At 40.3% G+C, this 18,449-nt stretch overlaps 1 protein-coding gene across 3 annotated transcripts in view; it reads right to left on the bottom strand.

The window, feature by feature from the left end:
* Positions 1 to 15,056, bottom strand: part of LOC118428943 (myosin-16-like) — an 80,773-nt gene extending 65,717 nt beyond the window's left edge. The window contains exons 1-3 of one of the 3 annotated variants that reach the window (XM_035839246.1): positions 14,301 to 15,056; positions 13,521 to 13,664; positions 3,067 to 3,223 (exon numbers count right to left, since the gene is read on the bottom strand). In XM_035839246.1, the coding sequence (XP_035695139.1) occupies positions 3,067 to 3,223; positions 13,521 to 13,664; positions 14,301 to 14,495 (496 nt within the window). In that variant the 5' untranslated portion in view covers positions 14,496 to 15,056. The remainder of the gene's footprint in view (positions 1 to 3,066; positions 3,224 to 13,520; positions 13,665 to 14,300) is intronic. The other 2 variants (XM_035839244.1, XM_035839245.1) reach the window with 2 other exon arrangements.
* Between the last annotated feature and the right edge of the window lie 3,393 nt (positions 15,057 to 18,449).

Below are 18,449 nucleotides of genomic sequence, written 5' to 3'. Positions count from 1 at the left end.
AACATTAAGCGTTTTGTTGCACTGTATGCAAAAACGGGTTATAAAAGCCATTTCAAAGGCGATTCTACATTTGTATACCGATTTTTTACCGGTTATTTACTTGGAAAACCAAGGAACAGGAGCAAAAAATGACTTTTTTGTAAAATAAATCTCAAAATTAAGCATTTTGTTGTACTGTATGTAAAACATGTTATTGAATCCATGTGTGCATATGTTCAGGGCATTGCTATACCGAATTCCAGGTCATTCAGTTGTAAAACCAGGGTAGGGGAGCCAAAAATGTACTTTTTTGGGGAAAAAATAAACCAAAAATCACAAACTTTTGCATTTTATTGAACAGTATGCCCAAAGTGTTATTGAATCCATGTGCTTATGTGTCCAGGGCATTCCTAAACCAAATTTCAGGTCATTTGGTTGTAAAACCAGGGTACTGGGGCCAAAAATGTAGTTTTTGGGCCAAAAATGCCCCATAAAAGTCACAAAATTCAGCATTTTGTTCTATCATATGGCAAACCAGTTATCAACCCATGTGTGTACGTGTCCAGGACATTTCCATACCAAATTTCAGGTCATTTGGTTGTAATACCAGGGTGCTTGGGCCAAAAGATACATTTTTTGGTCTAAAAACGACCAAAAAAACTCAATAAAATCATTTTAAAGGCAATTATAAAAAAATCAAAAACAACCCTGCTTTTATAAGTGATAGGTAAGTTCCTCTGTTACATACAATGATAATGAGATTCATTTCTGGTAAGCTATGACTGTTTTTCCAGGAATAATTCTATGGTTACGATTTCCTTGAAATGGAAATATTGGTTTACTCTGGGGGCCACCACGGTCCGATACGTAAAAGGCCCAAATTTATTTTTACATATGATGTATACAAAGGTTCAAACTATAACTGTGCCGAAAATGAAGCAAATTGATTTGCCTGCTAATGAGCTAATGGTCAATAAAAATGGTCAAAAAATGGATTTTTACCAATTTTGGAAATTCACGAAAACACATCATTTTCAAACATCTGCTGCACCTGACTACAAAAACATTTTGAGCATCACTATATATCATTTTGTTCATTAGAATATGGGTAATAACATATGCGAGAATCAATAAAATATCTGTTAATTTGTGGGGGCTACAGGAGTCCAAAGAAGGTCTATTTTGGACGCGGCCATGCCTTCCCTTGGTGAAAATCCGCCATTTTGAAAAATGGCCGTTGCCATGGCAACCGGTGACCGCAGATCTAAAACTTTGCCATTTTTGTAGGTTTGGACCAAGGCCCTACCACCACACAAAATTTAAGGAAAATCGATTTTTTGAGTTTGGCCACCCTATGCTTGGTTTTTACAGACAGAGCCTCTTAAGAGGTTTGCGCCAAGTAAACTTTCATGCCACTATGTGTTTCACTGTAATTTTCTTCTGTAATATCCTTGCATACTTGTAAATTGTAGTGTCCAGACAGAGCAAAAATCATTTGCATAGTCTTAACAGCTTATATACCCACTATAACAATACATTTAATACTATTGTAAAAGTAATAAAAATTCAATAGATTTTTTCTCATATTCAGAATGCTGAAGATTTTCCATAGAAATCACAGTGACTGTTTTGTCAAGGTCACATTTTCTTAAATGAAAAAAGCTGATAAAGAGAAAAATAACATAATTCTCTTAAAATCAATGCTTTGCACATTTTTTTATACAAAGCAACCGATAAACATTGTGTCTTTATATTGTGCAACAAAAATGATGCACCTCTTACATGTACAGTTTGTTTGTCACTAAAAAAGCTGTACACCATACATAGCTGGAGACTTTGCTGACCTCCAGTCATACTTAGAGGGACTTACAGGATTTGGAGTAGTTTGCATTACAAGCACTTGGGGACAAAACCTGGAAGGAAGTGAACTTAAATCTGTCTCAGAGGGGGGACTGGATCAACAGTGGCAGCCATATGGAAAGGAACTACGCATTCTTCTTGTCGACTTGGTTTTACCAAGAATAAAACGCATTCCTACTGAATACCACTGCGTATGATTAACTTCAGCCAAACATGCATGTACGTCACACTACTTAAACGTTATGTAAGCCAGGTGTGTACTAAAGTTTGCTAGCACTCGTATGTAAAGTACATTGTATGATAATATATATGTGCAGCAACTAGTTTTCCCACAAACATCTATCAACTTGAAGCCGATGACCCAGTAACATTTGAAAACCGTGATGTGGATAATATTTCAATGACATCATCTTGAAGGCATCTACCAGGTTGCCATTACATAACTGCTGTGGTTCCAGATTGAGTAGTTAAGGAATTATAGTTTTTGTGTGCTTTTTCGATGTTTCTTTTGGACAGTTCACATTTCCTGTTACCACCTGAGAGTAGTTAACCATGTCACGAAAGACTTTAGAAAAGATAATTCATTCGTGACAGAAAGGGCTAGCATGCTCCATTTCCATACCACATTACAAAGGTGAAGGACTATAACGGGAGGGGGGTTCATCTCTCTTTTACTTAACGTCTTATTGTCAAAATTATAGAAATAGGACAAAAATTGTTTGGGGATACACGTGCAGTTGTCTGCGAAATTTTGACTTGAAGTCTTGATGTCAGGATAGCTTTGAACTGGCATTGAATATCAGGCCTGTCACCCCCCAGTGGTGTTTCTGTAAGCTGGAGCAAGCTGAAAAGCATCAGGTTGTTGTGCAAACAGTTTTCTTGCCATAGGGCCAGCAGGATGGCAAGTGTCACTCACCACATTAGCAGGGAAGGGCAAACCAATTACCTCCCATGATACACTGCGCCTCACACACACAAACAGAGAAGGAAGTGACATGTGTAAGAGATGATGTGATTGGATGTTTCCCAAAGGTAGAAATGAAAGAAGGAAATGAACAGAGATGAGAGAACAAGAAATGGTTAAAAGCAAAGAGATAAAAAGAAAAAAGCTGACTAACAAGGAGTAATGGAGATAATGGACTGTACGGAGGACCCATGACACCTTCATGACAAGATGATGATGATGGTCCAATCAATCATATAAAACCACCATCACAATATACTCACCTAACAACATGCTGTTGTAGGCATTGTCAGACACCATGAAGACGTGAGGAGGCATTTCTGTTCTCCGCTTGCCCTTGTACATGGACACCACTTTGTTGGAGTAGATGGGCAGAGTGCGGTAAGGGTTGATGGCGACACAGAACAGCCCAGAGTATGTCTGAAACAGAATTATACATTACAAATCAGTCAAAGGTCTAATCTAGTGCAAAAAAACGGACAATTAGTTTATGTTTTGAAATCTACTTACTGTTCAATTTTATGTTAAATCTACTAACTGTTCACCTGTTAAAAAAATGACATTGAATTGCAGCTTATACATTTTGTATCAGTAAATGCCAAGTGATCACTTCAAGGAGTGTGTGGTAGTAGATTATGCACAGTAGACATGGACATCTGAGGTTCACTAGTATGTATTGTAAAGAGACAAAATAATCAAATTTCAAGTTTCCAATAGATATCAATAGTTGTATCTGACAATTTTTAAAGTATACAGCAAGATTGCAAACATTACAAAGTTACAAGTGTGAAGCCTGTTATTTTTATCTTCAACTCTACCTTCCTCTCTATTTCTACCTTTGGTTTACATGTATTTTATCATAATGAAATTGAACTAAAATAGCCCTAGGTTGCAATTGCTTTAGAATGTGCTAAAACTGAGTATTGAAGACCAATATCTATTGAAAAATTATACGGTAGGCCCTAACTTTCTGGGATGAGAACTCCAGGAACAGGTGATTGTGGTTAAAATATTGTCTTGTCAGTATGCCCAACATGTATGACGAACTCCTACTCCAAATTGACAGGATTCCTCACCAAGGGCAATAGACCTAACAGGAATGTTTTAATAACTGCATGAAATGCTGCCTATTTTAGTTAATTAGAGTTTGCGTGATGCCTCTGGTGTTCCATGACCGAGTCAGGTGAAAGCAAGGTCACTGCTGACGTCTAGAGCAGGAACTACGCCCCTGACTCGGAGTTGATCGCTTGTGGCTGGGAACTACAGACATGGGCTAATAGGTCTGTGGGCAAAGCTGTAAACATACTATGAAACTCTCAGTCAAGTTACATCTACACTGGTATTGGAACATGTAACTTTGAATGCAGTCATGCTTTCAATGTTTGTATGGAAGTTTCAATTATTGCATTAATATCCATACAGCCGATTGACTACACAAATCAGCGACTCACTTATAAATACGGTTTATCATCTGCTGTTCCCTGTCAGGCAAAGGGTTGGACAGGATCAACTTTCAAACATAAATGTAGCATTAGGCGTGTGTGTGTTGTAGAATTCCCTGACATTTCATGGCCTTGATTGACTGTATGAAGGAGGTCTTGACTTTGTGTTTGCTCATTGTCATTGGCTGAACAGCAGAAGGTTGACCTTGTCTCCCACTGCTAAAACTCTGTCTGGTACCTCCCTTCTGTTTACCACCACAAACAGGCCTGCATTCTCTCTCCCAGGTGAAAGGATCCACCTGTCCTTACTTCCTCACCTGCCAAGGGGAGGAAGAGCTTCTCCTTGAACAAGCACGAAGTCAAGTTACAGACAGCTCCTATCACTACCAGTGCCATCATGGTGGAAGGCATATATGGACCGACTACAGAGCGTGGCTTAGCTCTGCCACACTGCTATAATGTGAGAGGCCCTCTAATGAACCGATTATCGTTTATCACACACAGTGCTCAACAGGGAATCAAAGAATCAAGCTTGTCACTAAATAAGGATGGCGTTTACGTCTGAGCTATGTCAACAGTGGAGTGACAACATGAATCAGGCTAGTCCTGTTACCAGAGAAGCTCAACTTGTCTTTAACAGCTAATAATGATAGTGTTTATCGAAGTCTTCTCTCAGAATGGCTGCTTGACTTGTGCACAGTACCATGTTTGGGGATGATTTCAAGCAGAACGGCATACCCAGTTAAGGAACAGTCATATTTTGCAAGCTAAATGAACATGTTCTTGGTCGCTGCACACCTTTGAAGCATGTAGAAGAAGAAAGTTTCCACTGCCTGCATTTGGCCTCATGACTACCTGGGTAACTGACAACCGTTTATAAGGAAATGGTCCATCTGGAACCCAATTTGGATGGGTAATGTTTGGCAAAACAGTTCTTAGTGCCAGCCCACCTTTGAGTTACATGATTGTGCTTGTAAGGCCTATTGAACCAAGTTCAGATTACAGGTTCTCTGTTATAATACTATTAATAGCAACCTGTGCCCCATCACCAACCCACTCATATGTCACAAATTTATACGTTACAGTGTGATAAGATCTTTTCATGTTAATAACAATAATAGTTAAAATAAATGAAATATGACTTCCTCGAAAGTGATCCCATACTGCTACAATTTTACTACAAACAAGTGCCTCCTGATGAGTGACATTCACACATCATTAATCTTGACAATTATTGAGCTTTTCAGAATCATTCCTTCACTCACTCACTCAGTCAGTCCTGTAGCTTGAAAGGATAGTACTTCTTAAATAATATCCACCTTTTTTCCCCAATGGACCAGGATGACACAGTTCTTACTATTACTGGTAGTTTAGTTGATTCCTACTTACATGTATCAGTTTGGACCGAGAGACAATATACCAAGAGACAATATTCTTAGCCTTCATCAATTTAGAACTTTTTGAGTCTATTTTTTGGTAAATGATATGATCTTGATTGACTTTATACTGTTCAACCTACAGTACGTGCATTTTTTTATGCATGTAGCATTTAACCAAGGGGGTATGTGGAGAGAGGACATCTAGCAAAACTTTTTGCAGTGGTCTTGAATTCGCAGTTAGCCGTCACCTAAAAAATTGCAAACATACATATAAAACTACCGCAAACATGTCTGCATTTACAGTACTTTTGCCACCCCCTGAATACCATACTTGTTGGTACATCCCTAATGATGTCAGTCATTACCAGCCAGTAGTACTAGTAGTGAGGGGGTGGACTGACCACAGGGCTGCCTGTGAAATGTGTTTTGACACAGAACAACTGGTGGTCTTCTAGGTGCCCACATTATCGTCACTGAGATAAAGCACTTGCTTTTCAATACAAACAATTCCAAAAGTAGCTGTAATTTAAGGGTTTCATGGGATTTTCTTCTCAGTAACCAGCAATATGCTCTTGTTTAAGTCAGTTTGGATTTCCTACATGATGTCCTCCCATTCCAAATAACCCCATGATGCCCTAAATGTTCTGGCCATCGACAGACAAGCTCTTACTCTACATGTTCACATTCCAAGCCAAATTGGGCCAAAGCTGATCAACGGAGGGGGACGTGAAGCATAAACATGACATCTCCCGGCACACGGAAAATGAAGTGCACTCTGAAAGATGACGTTTCCGTAAACTGCTAACAGAGAATGACCAGCCCTCATTAACAATCACCTGCCAGGGGACCGGGCAAACCAGACATTTTCTGATAGGAAGAACTTGCTGCGGTTGGGACGTATTTGTTGATACAACAGATATGCGCAGGCCTGACGTGTTTTCTAGAATGTGGTTTCAGCAAACTCTGAAATCTCCTGGAGTTATCTCTTATTCATGTGTGTAAGCCCCATCAAAGACTGGAGAATCTGCGCATGTAAGACAGATGCTCGATGCATCTTAAGGAAAATCCTGACTTTCCTTACAATTAAGCATTTAGCTCGGCATATCGTAAAAAAGTTTATGTCCATGTAAAAACACCAGCTGTTTCGCTTCTTGAATAGTTTTACACCAAATCAAAATAAAGATTGCCTTATTTTAGTCTAGTATCACAACACATCACATCACATGGCAATCTAGATATGATCATGGAGAAATACAGTTAATGAAATTACAGATTACTGCTTTGGTTTTCTGCTTTTCCTACTGGCAAAAATATCTTTTAAAAATTCCTTACATTTCATTATCAACAAGTTTGAGAGTCCTATAACAGAATACAGTGGTATAGTTTGATAATTGATTATGTAAATTAGCTGTTGATTTGCATAATGAATTATGTGTAACATCACTAAGGCTATCTACACACCAACAATCATGATATCCAAATTTTGAAACAAAATCAGCCCCTGTAGTTCCAAAGAAGTCGCCAGGGGGCCCAGCTTTACAGCACTTACTCCCTGTCCCAACAACTATCTTCCACTCAAATATAATGACCAAAGCATGTCCAGAATAGAAAACCCGCTCAAAATTATCTTCTTGGCAAAGGTAATGATTTAGTTTCAGAAAGCAGGGATCTGTATCAAGACAACTACATGTATATACGAAATAGCAGTGCCTTCCAACTCAGTTGCTTTTCAATTCAAATAGATCTTAGGTATAAATCTGGGGTATCAATTGAAAGTTTTCAAAACATTTCAAATCCAATGAAGCAAAAAATCTAGCATGCAGCTGTGGAAGGGCAGGTCATCCGGGCTTGTGAGGTTCCTATGGCAAACAGTCTTGTTTGAAACACAGTTATCCACGGACAAGTTTCTAGAAAAACAAGCTGTTTCTTGCATGCCATATAGACTCCTTCAGTTACCTGACTTCCAGGGGTGCCTAGAGGAGACTACTAGTAAAGAACAGTACCAGGGTATGAGCTTTGCATGTGATCCACAGAAGTGGCTGAGTGAATCATGTCCCCCCAGTAATCACATACAAATGTGCCTTCAAGACTGCTGTATACCAAACTGCCTGCTCATGATACAGGGTTAAACCAGGGAGATCATAAGTCAGCCAGGTTTGACTTGGTGTTTTCAGTTTGGGATGCCAACTTGATAAAACGAGATCCAGGAAAGTGTCCAGTGACCACAATTTACAGCATATCTTGCACCTAGCCTTTACAGTCTATTACGTACATGTCACCTATTAGCTACCTATATGGGCCCAACACACAATTATTGAGAAGGGTAGGGGTGGCCCAGTGTCCTTCGCTGATCTACAGATGCTGTGGCAAAGTCTCATTGCACTTCTAATGGAAAAGCAACATTCAGTGAATACTTTGTCCTCAGTCTCAGGTCACCCACTTACCTTTTTATGAGTACCTCAGGACATTTCCTGATGAACTGATGTATATATAAATGTATACATATTTCATGCAGTATTTGGACTGTAATACAGTGGTGGTGTGACCTGACACCTAAGTCAAAATCTTGAAGGCTTCACCACACATTAATATATCTGACTATATCAAACTGCAAATAATCAAAACCTGGAAGAAGACTTATAAAGAAATGATAGCTGTCATTCTTGTTTTGTTTGATTAACTAAATATCAATAAGGTCTTTCATATAGATATATTTCTTCTCACATTCATTGTGTGATATATGTACTGAAAATAACATTTTTTCTGACCTAAATTCAATAACTATAATCATTACTGGTTAGAAAAAGAGACACTGAATAGCCAAAGAAGAGATCTAATATATTTTTCTTTGCCACATAAAGGAGGGAAACACAAATATGACCTCTAGGACATGATAGTCTGAAGAGAAGCCTTTTGATAAAGGAGGGATCTGTGTGGCCTGTGTAACAGGTGTCAGTATGCTATGTCAATTGACCTTCCATGCTTGGCTGAGCCATGCAACAGTTCCTGACCCATTTTGTCACAAGGTCACACACAGTCAATGGGACAAGGAGGGTGGTTATCCCATTTTGGGGGTAAGGGGCATGGAGGGAAGGGTCAGGTGGACCATGTTTCCATAATAAGTATGTTTCTACATTTTGGTTTTGACTTTCTATCCTGTTTATATTGACAACAGTTTCCTCAGTGTTCACAAAGCCTTTGTGCCATTCCGCTTTTCTTTTGCAAAGTAAAAATTTTAAAGTTTAGGTCTATGGCATTTCAGAATGTTTCAATATGTCCATTGCTACTGCATGTCAAAGTAGTATTGTACCTAATATCACAGGGAAAGAGTAAAAGTGAAGCATTACTTGAAAAAGCTCTGTTGATTATCTTTCTTAAGGTTGGAGAACAACTTACTTAGTGTAATTGCATCAGGGGGGTTAACCCTTTTTGCAATAGACATTTTAACAGGTTGATCCCAAGCCTTTTTAGGGGAAATGGATTTGTTCCACCTGGCTGTGCCAAAGCAACAAAACTAACAGTTTACCCTGATCTAAGCCTGCCCCTACTCTAGGGTTACATCTTCCTCAAGATGTCTTCATAAGATGTGTGGGCAAGTAAATGAGTGTGGTGACCTCTGAGTGGAGAGATGGCAAATTCTGCACTGTGGGTGGCACTTACCAAATGATAGCCTTTAAGCCAAACAAATTGACCAGTTGGTGAGGTGCTTTCAGTAAAGCCTTCAGAAATGGTATATACACCTACCAATTAAAATCTCAAGGGGAAAGATTGTCAGGTACTAAGATACTAAAAGCACAAACAATCTATCAGTCTACCTTCTTCCCTGGCCTGGTGTACAGGTCAGGACAGGGAGGCATAATCTTCAAGCAGATGTAGAAAGTGTAATATCTTATAACATTACAAGCTTCTGTTCCTTAAAGCACTGGTAAAAAGTAGCCTCTTGGATCACTAGTTAGAGGCTAGAGGAGTCAGTATGCAAACCTCTGGCCGGCCAACTCCCTTAGCATTCTATTCCCTCTATTTGCAATTTCTACTATTTGACCAGCGATCTGCGGAGCCTGGTAGAGGATAGGTAAAAAGGTCCAGTGCTCCAGGGGAGCTTGAGAAATGTTATGATCATTCTCAGCCTTTCTACAACTGCTGGGTTATCAAGGGGCACGCTGTTTGTAGATGTCATCTTTTTAGCATTTTTCTAATGTTGTTATAACAGTATTTTTCATTTTCTATTGAACATTTTGTGGAACTGGTACATGTACAAGTCAGAGTGATGGACTTACAACCTTGTGCCAAAAAAAGGAAGAAATGTCTCAAGAAAAACTCTGTTTTTATCAAATAGTGAATATTTTACATTACCGGTATGTATGTAGCAAGTCACATTTAATGAAAATCTTTTAATAACTGGATTTCAAATGGGGCCATTAAAAATCCATTGGCAAAGAATCCTTCAACTCTTTGACCCACAGTTGTGAACATAAAACATCTGAACCTAACGCATGTATTCTCAGCAACAGTAACATGACATGTAAATGGTATGGCAAGTGTTGACCTCTATGACCGGTGTGCACACTTGTGTTTTCAAGGGATTTCTGCATGGGTCAGAGGTCAGACGAGTTGTCAATATCTCCATAAAATTGTCTCCTTTCATCTTGTGTAACCTGGTACATGTACCAGATGCAGGCATACAGGTCCTTCCACAGACTATCCCACCAGTAATTGGCTCTCTCTAATAGCCAAAGACCAGAAAAGACCAATTATCCATAGGGGTATTAGCAGTATAGGGACCCCTATGCCTGTACTGCATGAGGTTGGTACCAGGTTACATTCTGTAAGGTGCAGGTGCAGAGGTAACAACTGTCTGCAAGCCTGCTTCACATGATGATATCTGGGTTGCCGATTTCAAACGAATATTCAATACTTGGATAATTCATTAAACTGGTATAATTTGACAGTGTATCTGTAACATGTCTTTGCGAGTAGAGCAACCGTAGGGAACTACGTTGAAGAAAGTGATGAAAGTCACATTCTACATGTGCCCAATAAAATTGATCGTGTTCTATACAGAAACTGAGAAAGACTAATATTCCCCCCCCCCCCCCAATAAAAAAAAACAGCCCTGTTTGAAGACTGGAACAGAGCTACATAGCACCATTATTTCACTTAGAGCCAAAGGTGTGGGAAAGATATTTCATATTCACCTTGTGGCAGCCCTATGGCTGAAAATGGCATAGTCAGGACAAACAAGAATTTCAGTGCCCCATGAACTGATGACAACACCATTACATCTAAAGAGCAAAGAGTTTCAAAGATACCTATTCAGTTACCCTGCACAGCAACTGTGAAGGAACTCCAGTGAACCTGATAAGGCTATGCAAATTTAACAAGAGATTTTTGAAAGGTCACAGATTTGGGGCAAGGTGATGAACAATATAACAACATGAGTGTTGTTCCAAATAAACTGATGTAGAAGCTGTGGTTAGGGTGTGAAAGGGGCATTATCTACTCAATACCAATATAAAGTTTCAGCTTCAAAGACTGATAGACGTCATTTTTCATAAAGCTTGATAACTGAATGTTCGTTGCTATTTAGATTGCCAGTGGTTCTTTTTTACCCAATCAAAAATGCAGATTTTGTCTATATGTTTGTGTATATATGCTTGCTTGTTTGTTTGTGTTTCCAGATATTTTGAATGAACGAAGGAATGAATGAATGACTGGTTTATTTGATCATCGTGATTAGATTTTTGTGATCAATATAACCTATTGATGGATTGTGATGATATTTGATAAGTGCGCAGGTCTTGGGAAGATGAATGTCAAGACCATTTATAGGCATCCTGGCGCCTGACCTTGGTACTGCAATAGGACTTCCAGTTTTTGTATCTTTTGGTTGGTAGACAGCTTTTGATGTGTGGAAAAAGTGACGTAAGTTTAAAAAGGAAAAGATAGCAACTCAATTGTACAAATTGAATGGAAAACACTGCCCACCTGTTGGCTGGAGGTAATCATTGTTTCTTTTTTTTAAAGTTACTGCAAGTAGCGATTGTACTGTCTTAAATATTGTGTACCTAGATATCTAAGACCTACATCAACGTTTTTACTGCTTATGATTCTCGTATTGCTGTAAGAAAACACAGTCTGAAGCATGATACACCATACCGGCACCCACACACTGACAGATTTACCAACTAGGACACCCACATACCTTCCCTCCAAGGACCATTTTTACAATTTATTTACTTTTCTTAAAATAAAACACACCACCTGAACAAATCCTAGACATACTTCACTGCTATAACTAGTGCTGGGAATACTACGTATCTAGGCAGGACTGGAAATAGACACTCCAGTTTTGTTACTTTGCTCAGGTGAGACACACCAGGTGTTCTGTGGGATGTCCTAAGATCCTATTTGGAATGTGCCTAGCATAGAGCTGTCTTGGAAAGTAGAGCAGATTACCATTGTCAAAACTGACCTCTTACTCTTAGTCTCTACCCCTGATAACTAGCATCTTCAAGTTGATAATTTTGATAACTACTTAATACATTATGCATAGAATACTTTTTTTCAACTATTTATCCCAAAATCATATCAGTTGAAACAGAGTTTTGTAGGTACCTGTGAGACCAACTTTGTACTTGTCTAGTCCTGCTTCCGCTACCTTATCAATGGCATGCTGCTACTTAGTACAAGGATGATACAAGGCTACCATTCTGACTGGCTTACAACTTTACATTAACCAACCATGCTAAAATTCTGTTCAGTTATTCACTAGTTTCTTCAATATTTTCCATATGTATAGCTTCATTACACAATTATTACAACGCTGCAAAATAAAATTTAAACTTATTCTCGTTATTGGTCTGTCAATTTTGAAATTCACATTTATGTGAATGGTGAGGAGAATTTCCCATCTCTTTAATTCCTTTTAAGTTCAAGCACAATTTCTAATTCATCATATTGCCTGAACCTTTCACTTTTCATTTACAACATATCATGATAAATATGTTTCTCAATAACACCCACCCCCACACTTTCAATGGCACATCCCAGAAGTACATTTTGATTGTCATGTCATCACTTTCTTAAAGTTTGACTGGTTTTCATTTCTTCTAACTATGCATGCTCTTTGGACAATCAGATAATGCATATAAACCCACCTTTTCAAATCAAGGTGTGTTTGCTTCCTCAGTTCTAATGTAAAGATAATATTGTTCATTTTACAATAAATGCTGGCTACTGTTCCTGAAAAAGAGACACTGAACTTTAGAATGGTATTTTCAGGATGGATAAGTCAGGTGTGTATGATTACAGTCCAAACAATTTTCTACATAACATTAGCAAGTGTTTTTTTGTTTTTCTGTTTTGCCAGAAAACATACAGCCATGTTTTCAGGTACTCGTCTAACTTTGTAGATCTCCAAACACCATCTAATCAACGATTGCTATATGTTTGTGTGTCGGCCAAACATTTATCTATTGCTAAATATACATGGTGTGCTGGTATCTTTATTGGAGACATTATCAGCCATGAGATACCTTAAGTATGCAAATGCTGGGGTGTTGTTTGTCTAGTGGTCTGCCCCATGAAGGCACCTGTAACACTTCCAGCCAGCGGAGAATGGGCGGAGTTCAAGTTCTCCCACCCTTGTCCAACACAGAAGTGTGACTTGCAAAAGGCCAGATTGACATGCCATTTAATCTAGCTAGTAAATAACAAGACCAAATGGCTTATCGATGCCACCTATTAGGGATGTTGACAACAAACAAATGTGAACAACTATTTGAACAAGTACCCATACAACACCCTACAAGGCCCCCTCTAGTTACACCCCCATGTTTGAACAGGAACAAAAGAAAAGAATGCATCAATTAGAAGGGGCAAACACGGTGTACTCACATAGATCAGTCCATGGAAGTAGCGCTGCTTCAGGTTGTACAGCACAGATGCCTCGTTCAGATAGGTCAAGTTGGCCATGTCCTCCGTCATCTCAAACTTGGGTGGGTTCATCTGCTGGGTGTCATCTTTATTCACTGTGAAGGTCTGTGGACAGGTGCAAAAGGGAACACCTGACTTCAATGTGTGTCAAAGTTGCCGGCACAAGTTTGTTTTGGCCGTGAGCAGTTGAGTGACAGGAAAATGGAACAACCATCTACTCCAACTTTCTGTTTTATATAGAGTGATATATGACAAAAACCTTTGTAAATTTGATTCAAATGTCTTAATTCAATAATTGTATTACACACTGCCCCTTGACAATCACAAAGTGTCCTAAACGTGTCACACCAAGTTTGCTAAGAAATTTTATTAAAAGGGTTTTGTTTATCAAAGGTTAGATTGTTTACTCTTCCCTGCCCTGTATGCCATCTGACAGGTAAAGTTAAAACAAAACACAGGTTGGGGCACCCGCTGTCCAACTTTTTCTCTTCTTCCAAATAATGATTTTACGGTCAATTATATTAACCCATGGACGTTCCACTTGAAGTTTATCATAATAAACAGTCGTATTTATATTAGATTGCGCATAGTGTCAAACAATTTGTTGGCTCTCTGTAAAGACAATACTTCCGCGTGACAGACTCGGGTAATGACAAATATGATCGGATGAGCTGTGAACTGAGCATCTATCACAACACAAACAAAACGTGTGGGTGTGAATGGGGGGAGGGGGGTACCGACCTTTCCATCTTCAGTCTGCACTGTCAGGATATCACCCTTCGTCTGTGTAATCTCTGTGGCCAAGAAAGCATCTTTTTCGTTAGGAATCCAGCAATTCTTCTTGGAGTCGAAGGCCTGGGAGCGAAGTTTGCTGAGTTCTTTTTGGTCTCCGAAGAGATAGCGGTCCGGGTCTGCACGGAGGAGCGATCCTGCCATGGTTCACCGCTAACGTCCCGCTGCTCACTTGGAATCAGAAATGCCGGCGACCTCAACGTGGACAGAGAACACCGAGCACGAGTCTCACAGTCTCTTGAACACAGTCCAACTCTTCAACTAGGTGCAGAAGTCTTTAAAACTCGCTGTGCACAAATAAAAGCTAGATATATGTCGCTAGAACAGCGGGGGTTGAAACTGTCCTTACAACAACTGAACAAGACACTCCCCTCTGCCTTGTTCTGAACCGGACACCTGGGGCACTGGCATGGCAACTTTCCACAAATCCTCGCAATCAAATAAAGATTTATACTGTCTGAAGTCTTAAAGATCTTCCCATGCCCTCTTGCTCTTCCTCGGTCCGAATCAAGGTTGTATTCCAACGTTGTAAATGGCCCAGAAATCACTCGTCCTGTGCAGGCTTCCGTCAATGGGACGTCCTGTGCAAACAAGACCCGGCTCCCGCTCTGGTTCGGAAAGTGTGCGCACCGCCCGTGTCCCTCCGCCGTGTGGAGAAGTTCACTTCTGGTCGCGGGAGGTCGGACAAATACTCCAGGTATCAGCAAAACGCAGCGCTTTTCCAGCAGGGCAGGGTTTAGCGTGGAGTATCTTAACTACATGGCTCCAGGGGCGGCCATATACGGAAATGTTTTGGTGTTACAGCTCGTCTAGCACAAACAAACTGCGAAACGTGATGTAGCCATCCGCATTCCTATCTGAGATGTTCCGATGAAGAAGGTGTCGTATGCGAAAGCTCAGTCTTCGTATTTTGAGTTCTTCACAATTTCCACTGCATTCCTACTTATCTGAATGTCTACAGTGGAACTAATTGAAGTGTAGTTGAAGGACAGAACCTTGGGAAAGTTCGGCATCCGAGGCCAGTTTTGGATTACTCTCCCACTCAGTTGTAACAAGAACGGAAAGGCGACAGGTCCTCGGCTCTGCCACTGGTATCAGCTGTAATTGATGAGAAACATGGAACTTGAATTGCAGGGGACGCCAACAGTGTCTCTAATTGCCCTGCCTCAGGCCACAGGAAATGCTACTTTATCCAGCAACACCACAAATGTTATGGACCAAGGGAATGATGTTGGCACCAACAAAAGGAGTTCATGTCCAAGTAGCGATGTTCTGGTTCGGTTTATGATACTCACCTGGTCTGCATCTCATTGTATAAGCAAATAGGTTATATAGAGTTTACGTTGTATGAAAATGAAGCATCGTTATGCGGTATCATGTGACAGATGCAAGAGAACAAGATAGAATAGTGCAATGTGAAATATGCTCAGTCGTGTCACTCGTGGAACAGTACGGACGTTTTCAACCTCTAACATTTGACAGGTGCGAGTAAAATAGTGCGCCGGCTGCCCGGGGCACACCGATACCTTGTCTTTCACCTCAAACTTCATTTACAGAAACATCTATAAGTCAGTACAACCGGCTTGTCCAGTCGTGAGACAGCTCCTACGGAAGTATCCTGTCCCGCGGTAGATGCTAATTGGAAGTTTCCTTTCTCTGCTGCGAATATTTCAACGTCACTCCTAATGCTTCTAACGTCAGCCGTACCTCAAGATAGGTTGCTTTGCGTCATTGCAATGACGCACTGCCAAAGTAAACGTCTCGTACCATAATATACACAGGCCTCTCAAATAGCGGCTTCTAGACATGCCACGATAACGGGAAAATACTAGGACACCAGTAAAACAATATCTACGTTCAGCAAAGTAGCCCGGACGTGATGATATGTCGGCGATGACTTTTTTTATCAAAGCTAATAGTATAGTAATACCTTTTGTAGTAGGCACTCATGTCCTTGCAGTCTGTTTTAGAAGGAAATGTGATTGTTTTAGCTATCAAGGAAAGACGCCCATATCTTCTGTTGTGAAATGATTTATCAAAGGAGAAAACACCGAACAACTCCGGCCTAGACAGACATTGGACACGTGAGAATATCGATTTGGTGTTTTGCATACTCCACCAGGTGTACACAGGACAAACGAAAAGCAGGTCAGGGATTGGACACTTTATCCGCTTGGAAAAGAGTAGTATTTCAAGGACCGCACTACCCGCAGTGTGCAGGAGACACCTGGGATGACAGCACTGCCACTGACAGCATCGATTGAATCGACTTTCGATTCTGTAAATGGTCGAAACTTACAAAATTAAATTTCGCCTCGGCCAGGCCTATCATTTTCTTGACATTTCTATAGCTGCTTCTGATCCCTTGCTTTGCTGACAAAGAAGCGTCCGACAAGGCAATTTTGTGGGTACATCGAAAGACAGTTACGTTTGCTTTCTTTGGTGCTAATGCTGGTATGTGCAGGCTTGAGTGATAGCGAGATTTCACCGGTGAGGACTGCCAGTGGCAGTTTCCGCCCATACGAGAGGACTTTGTTATGGCCTATGCGCAAGTGCTGCTCACAGACGTAAAACAGAAGACATGCTGCCTATGTAAGAGCCAGCTTAAGCCCGTAGTACTAACATCTCTGGTTCGAATTCCTGATGTGCTCTCCGCCATGCTAAAACGGAGATGGATCGTCCTTTGTTCCTTGTCAGGTAGCATCAGTGGGCCAGACGCTCCCATGACATACACGAAGGGCGGATGCCCAATAATATAATCTAATGCGTTTCTGATAAGAGATAACTACAATGTATTATCTTTGAAACCTTCCGTTTATTTATGTATCATACATTTCCAAACTTGACACTCCTAGATTGGTTTACTGGGTGTCTTCTAATTGTACAACTTGGAAGAAGTTCATTGAACTGCTAATTTATAGAATAGGTGAAGGGCGGGAGGACTGCATCTGGTCACATTCATTCTACGCTCCTTAATATATTGAAGAGGCATTTGGCTCTGACAGTCCAGACGGAACGGGTGCTTAGGGAAAAGATTCTGTGGGAACGCAAAGAAAGCCCGACGGCAACACATTCTAGCCATCAAGACGTGGGCGAGCAAGTCCTCTTCAAGCAGCAATCTTGTTCTCGTAAATTCTGCTTAGCTGGTACTTATTCGGGATTCCTGGAATACATCGCTCTAAAATTTCTTTATTCAGTTTGAAAAAAAAACTGTATCGTTCATCGAATGTTTACCAACAGCATTCGCAAAATGCGTATTAACACTTTTAACAAATATATGAATGTCTAAGTTGGCAATCTTGTTGGCTATTTTTCCTATGTTATACTGGCGCATAGTTGCCGCAAAATTGCATGGTTAAGAGTTGTCTCTTATGTGAAGCCAAGGGACTGTCAATAGGTGTGAACCATTAAGATTTGTCACCCTTGTGTTGGCCTTCATCGTAACCCCGGAAGCCGCCTTGACCTCTGCAATAGCTTACTTGGCCCCTGGGGAAGAATTCAGTTCTCCAGGAAGCATTCTGCAGGAAGATTATACATCTGTGTTACCAAAGATAGACCAAAGAGACGTCAGATGGAAATGCTGAAATACTTCTGTCTCCTTCAAAGACAAAAAAGGCTAACAAGATCAAAACTAAAGGCTGCTACTTAATAGAAATGAAAGACAAAAAAGTGGCACTCAAAAATGTTCTGCTTTTGATAACTTTTAAATAATTTTCGAGCACTTTGATGTCTGGTAATTCCAAGGACAAGTCTGAAACCAGATGATAATGGTACCTATCAGATCAAGTCCTGACATTTCTCAAGCTGCAAGTAATTTTGGACTTTGATCATGCCAATAAAGTGCGAGAGTAAAACATAGGTGCTCCTGTCACAGCCATCTAAAGGAGCGGTCAGGTAAGACAGGAGAAGTTTCCTGGGTGTGCCAGGCAGGCATGTCATCCTTTGTGGTCACTGACCTTGTTGGGTGTCATGTTTCCTCCATGTCACCAGATGCAAATGGAGTCTTACATTCTCCAATTGCCTGGGGCAGAACATAAACAGCTCTTCCCTCCCTTACGAACTTCAGTGGGTGAGAAAAGCGGAAACCTGTATGCTACA

The sequence above is a fragment of the Branchiostoma floridae genome, chromosome 13, assembly GCF_000003815.2.
Source record: "Branchiostoma floridae strain S238N-H82 chromosome 13, Bfl_VNyyK, whole genome shotgun sequence".
NCBI classification, from domain to species: Eukaryota; Metazoa; Chordata; class Leptocardii; order Amphioxiformes; family Branchiostomatidae; genus Branchiostoma; species Branchiostoma floridae.
Note: the sequence above shows the minus strand (reverse complement) of the source record. Positions and strands in the feature narration are given on the sequence as shown.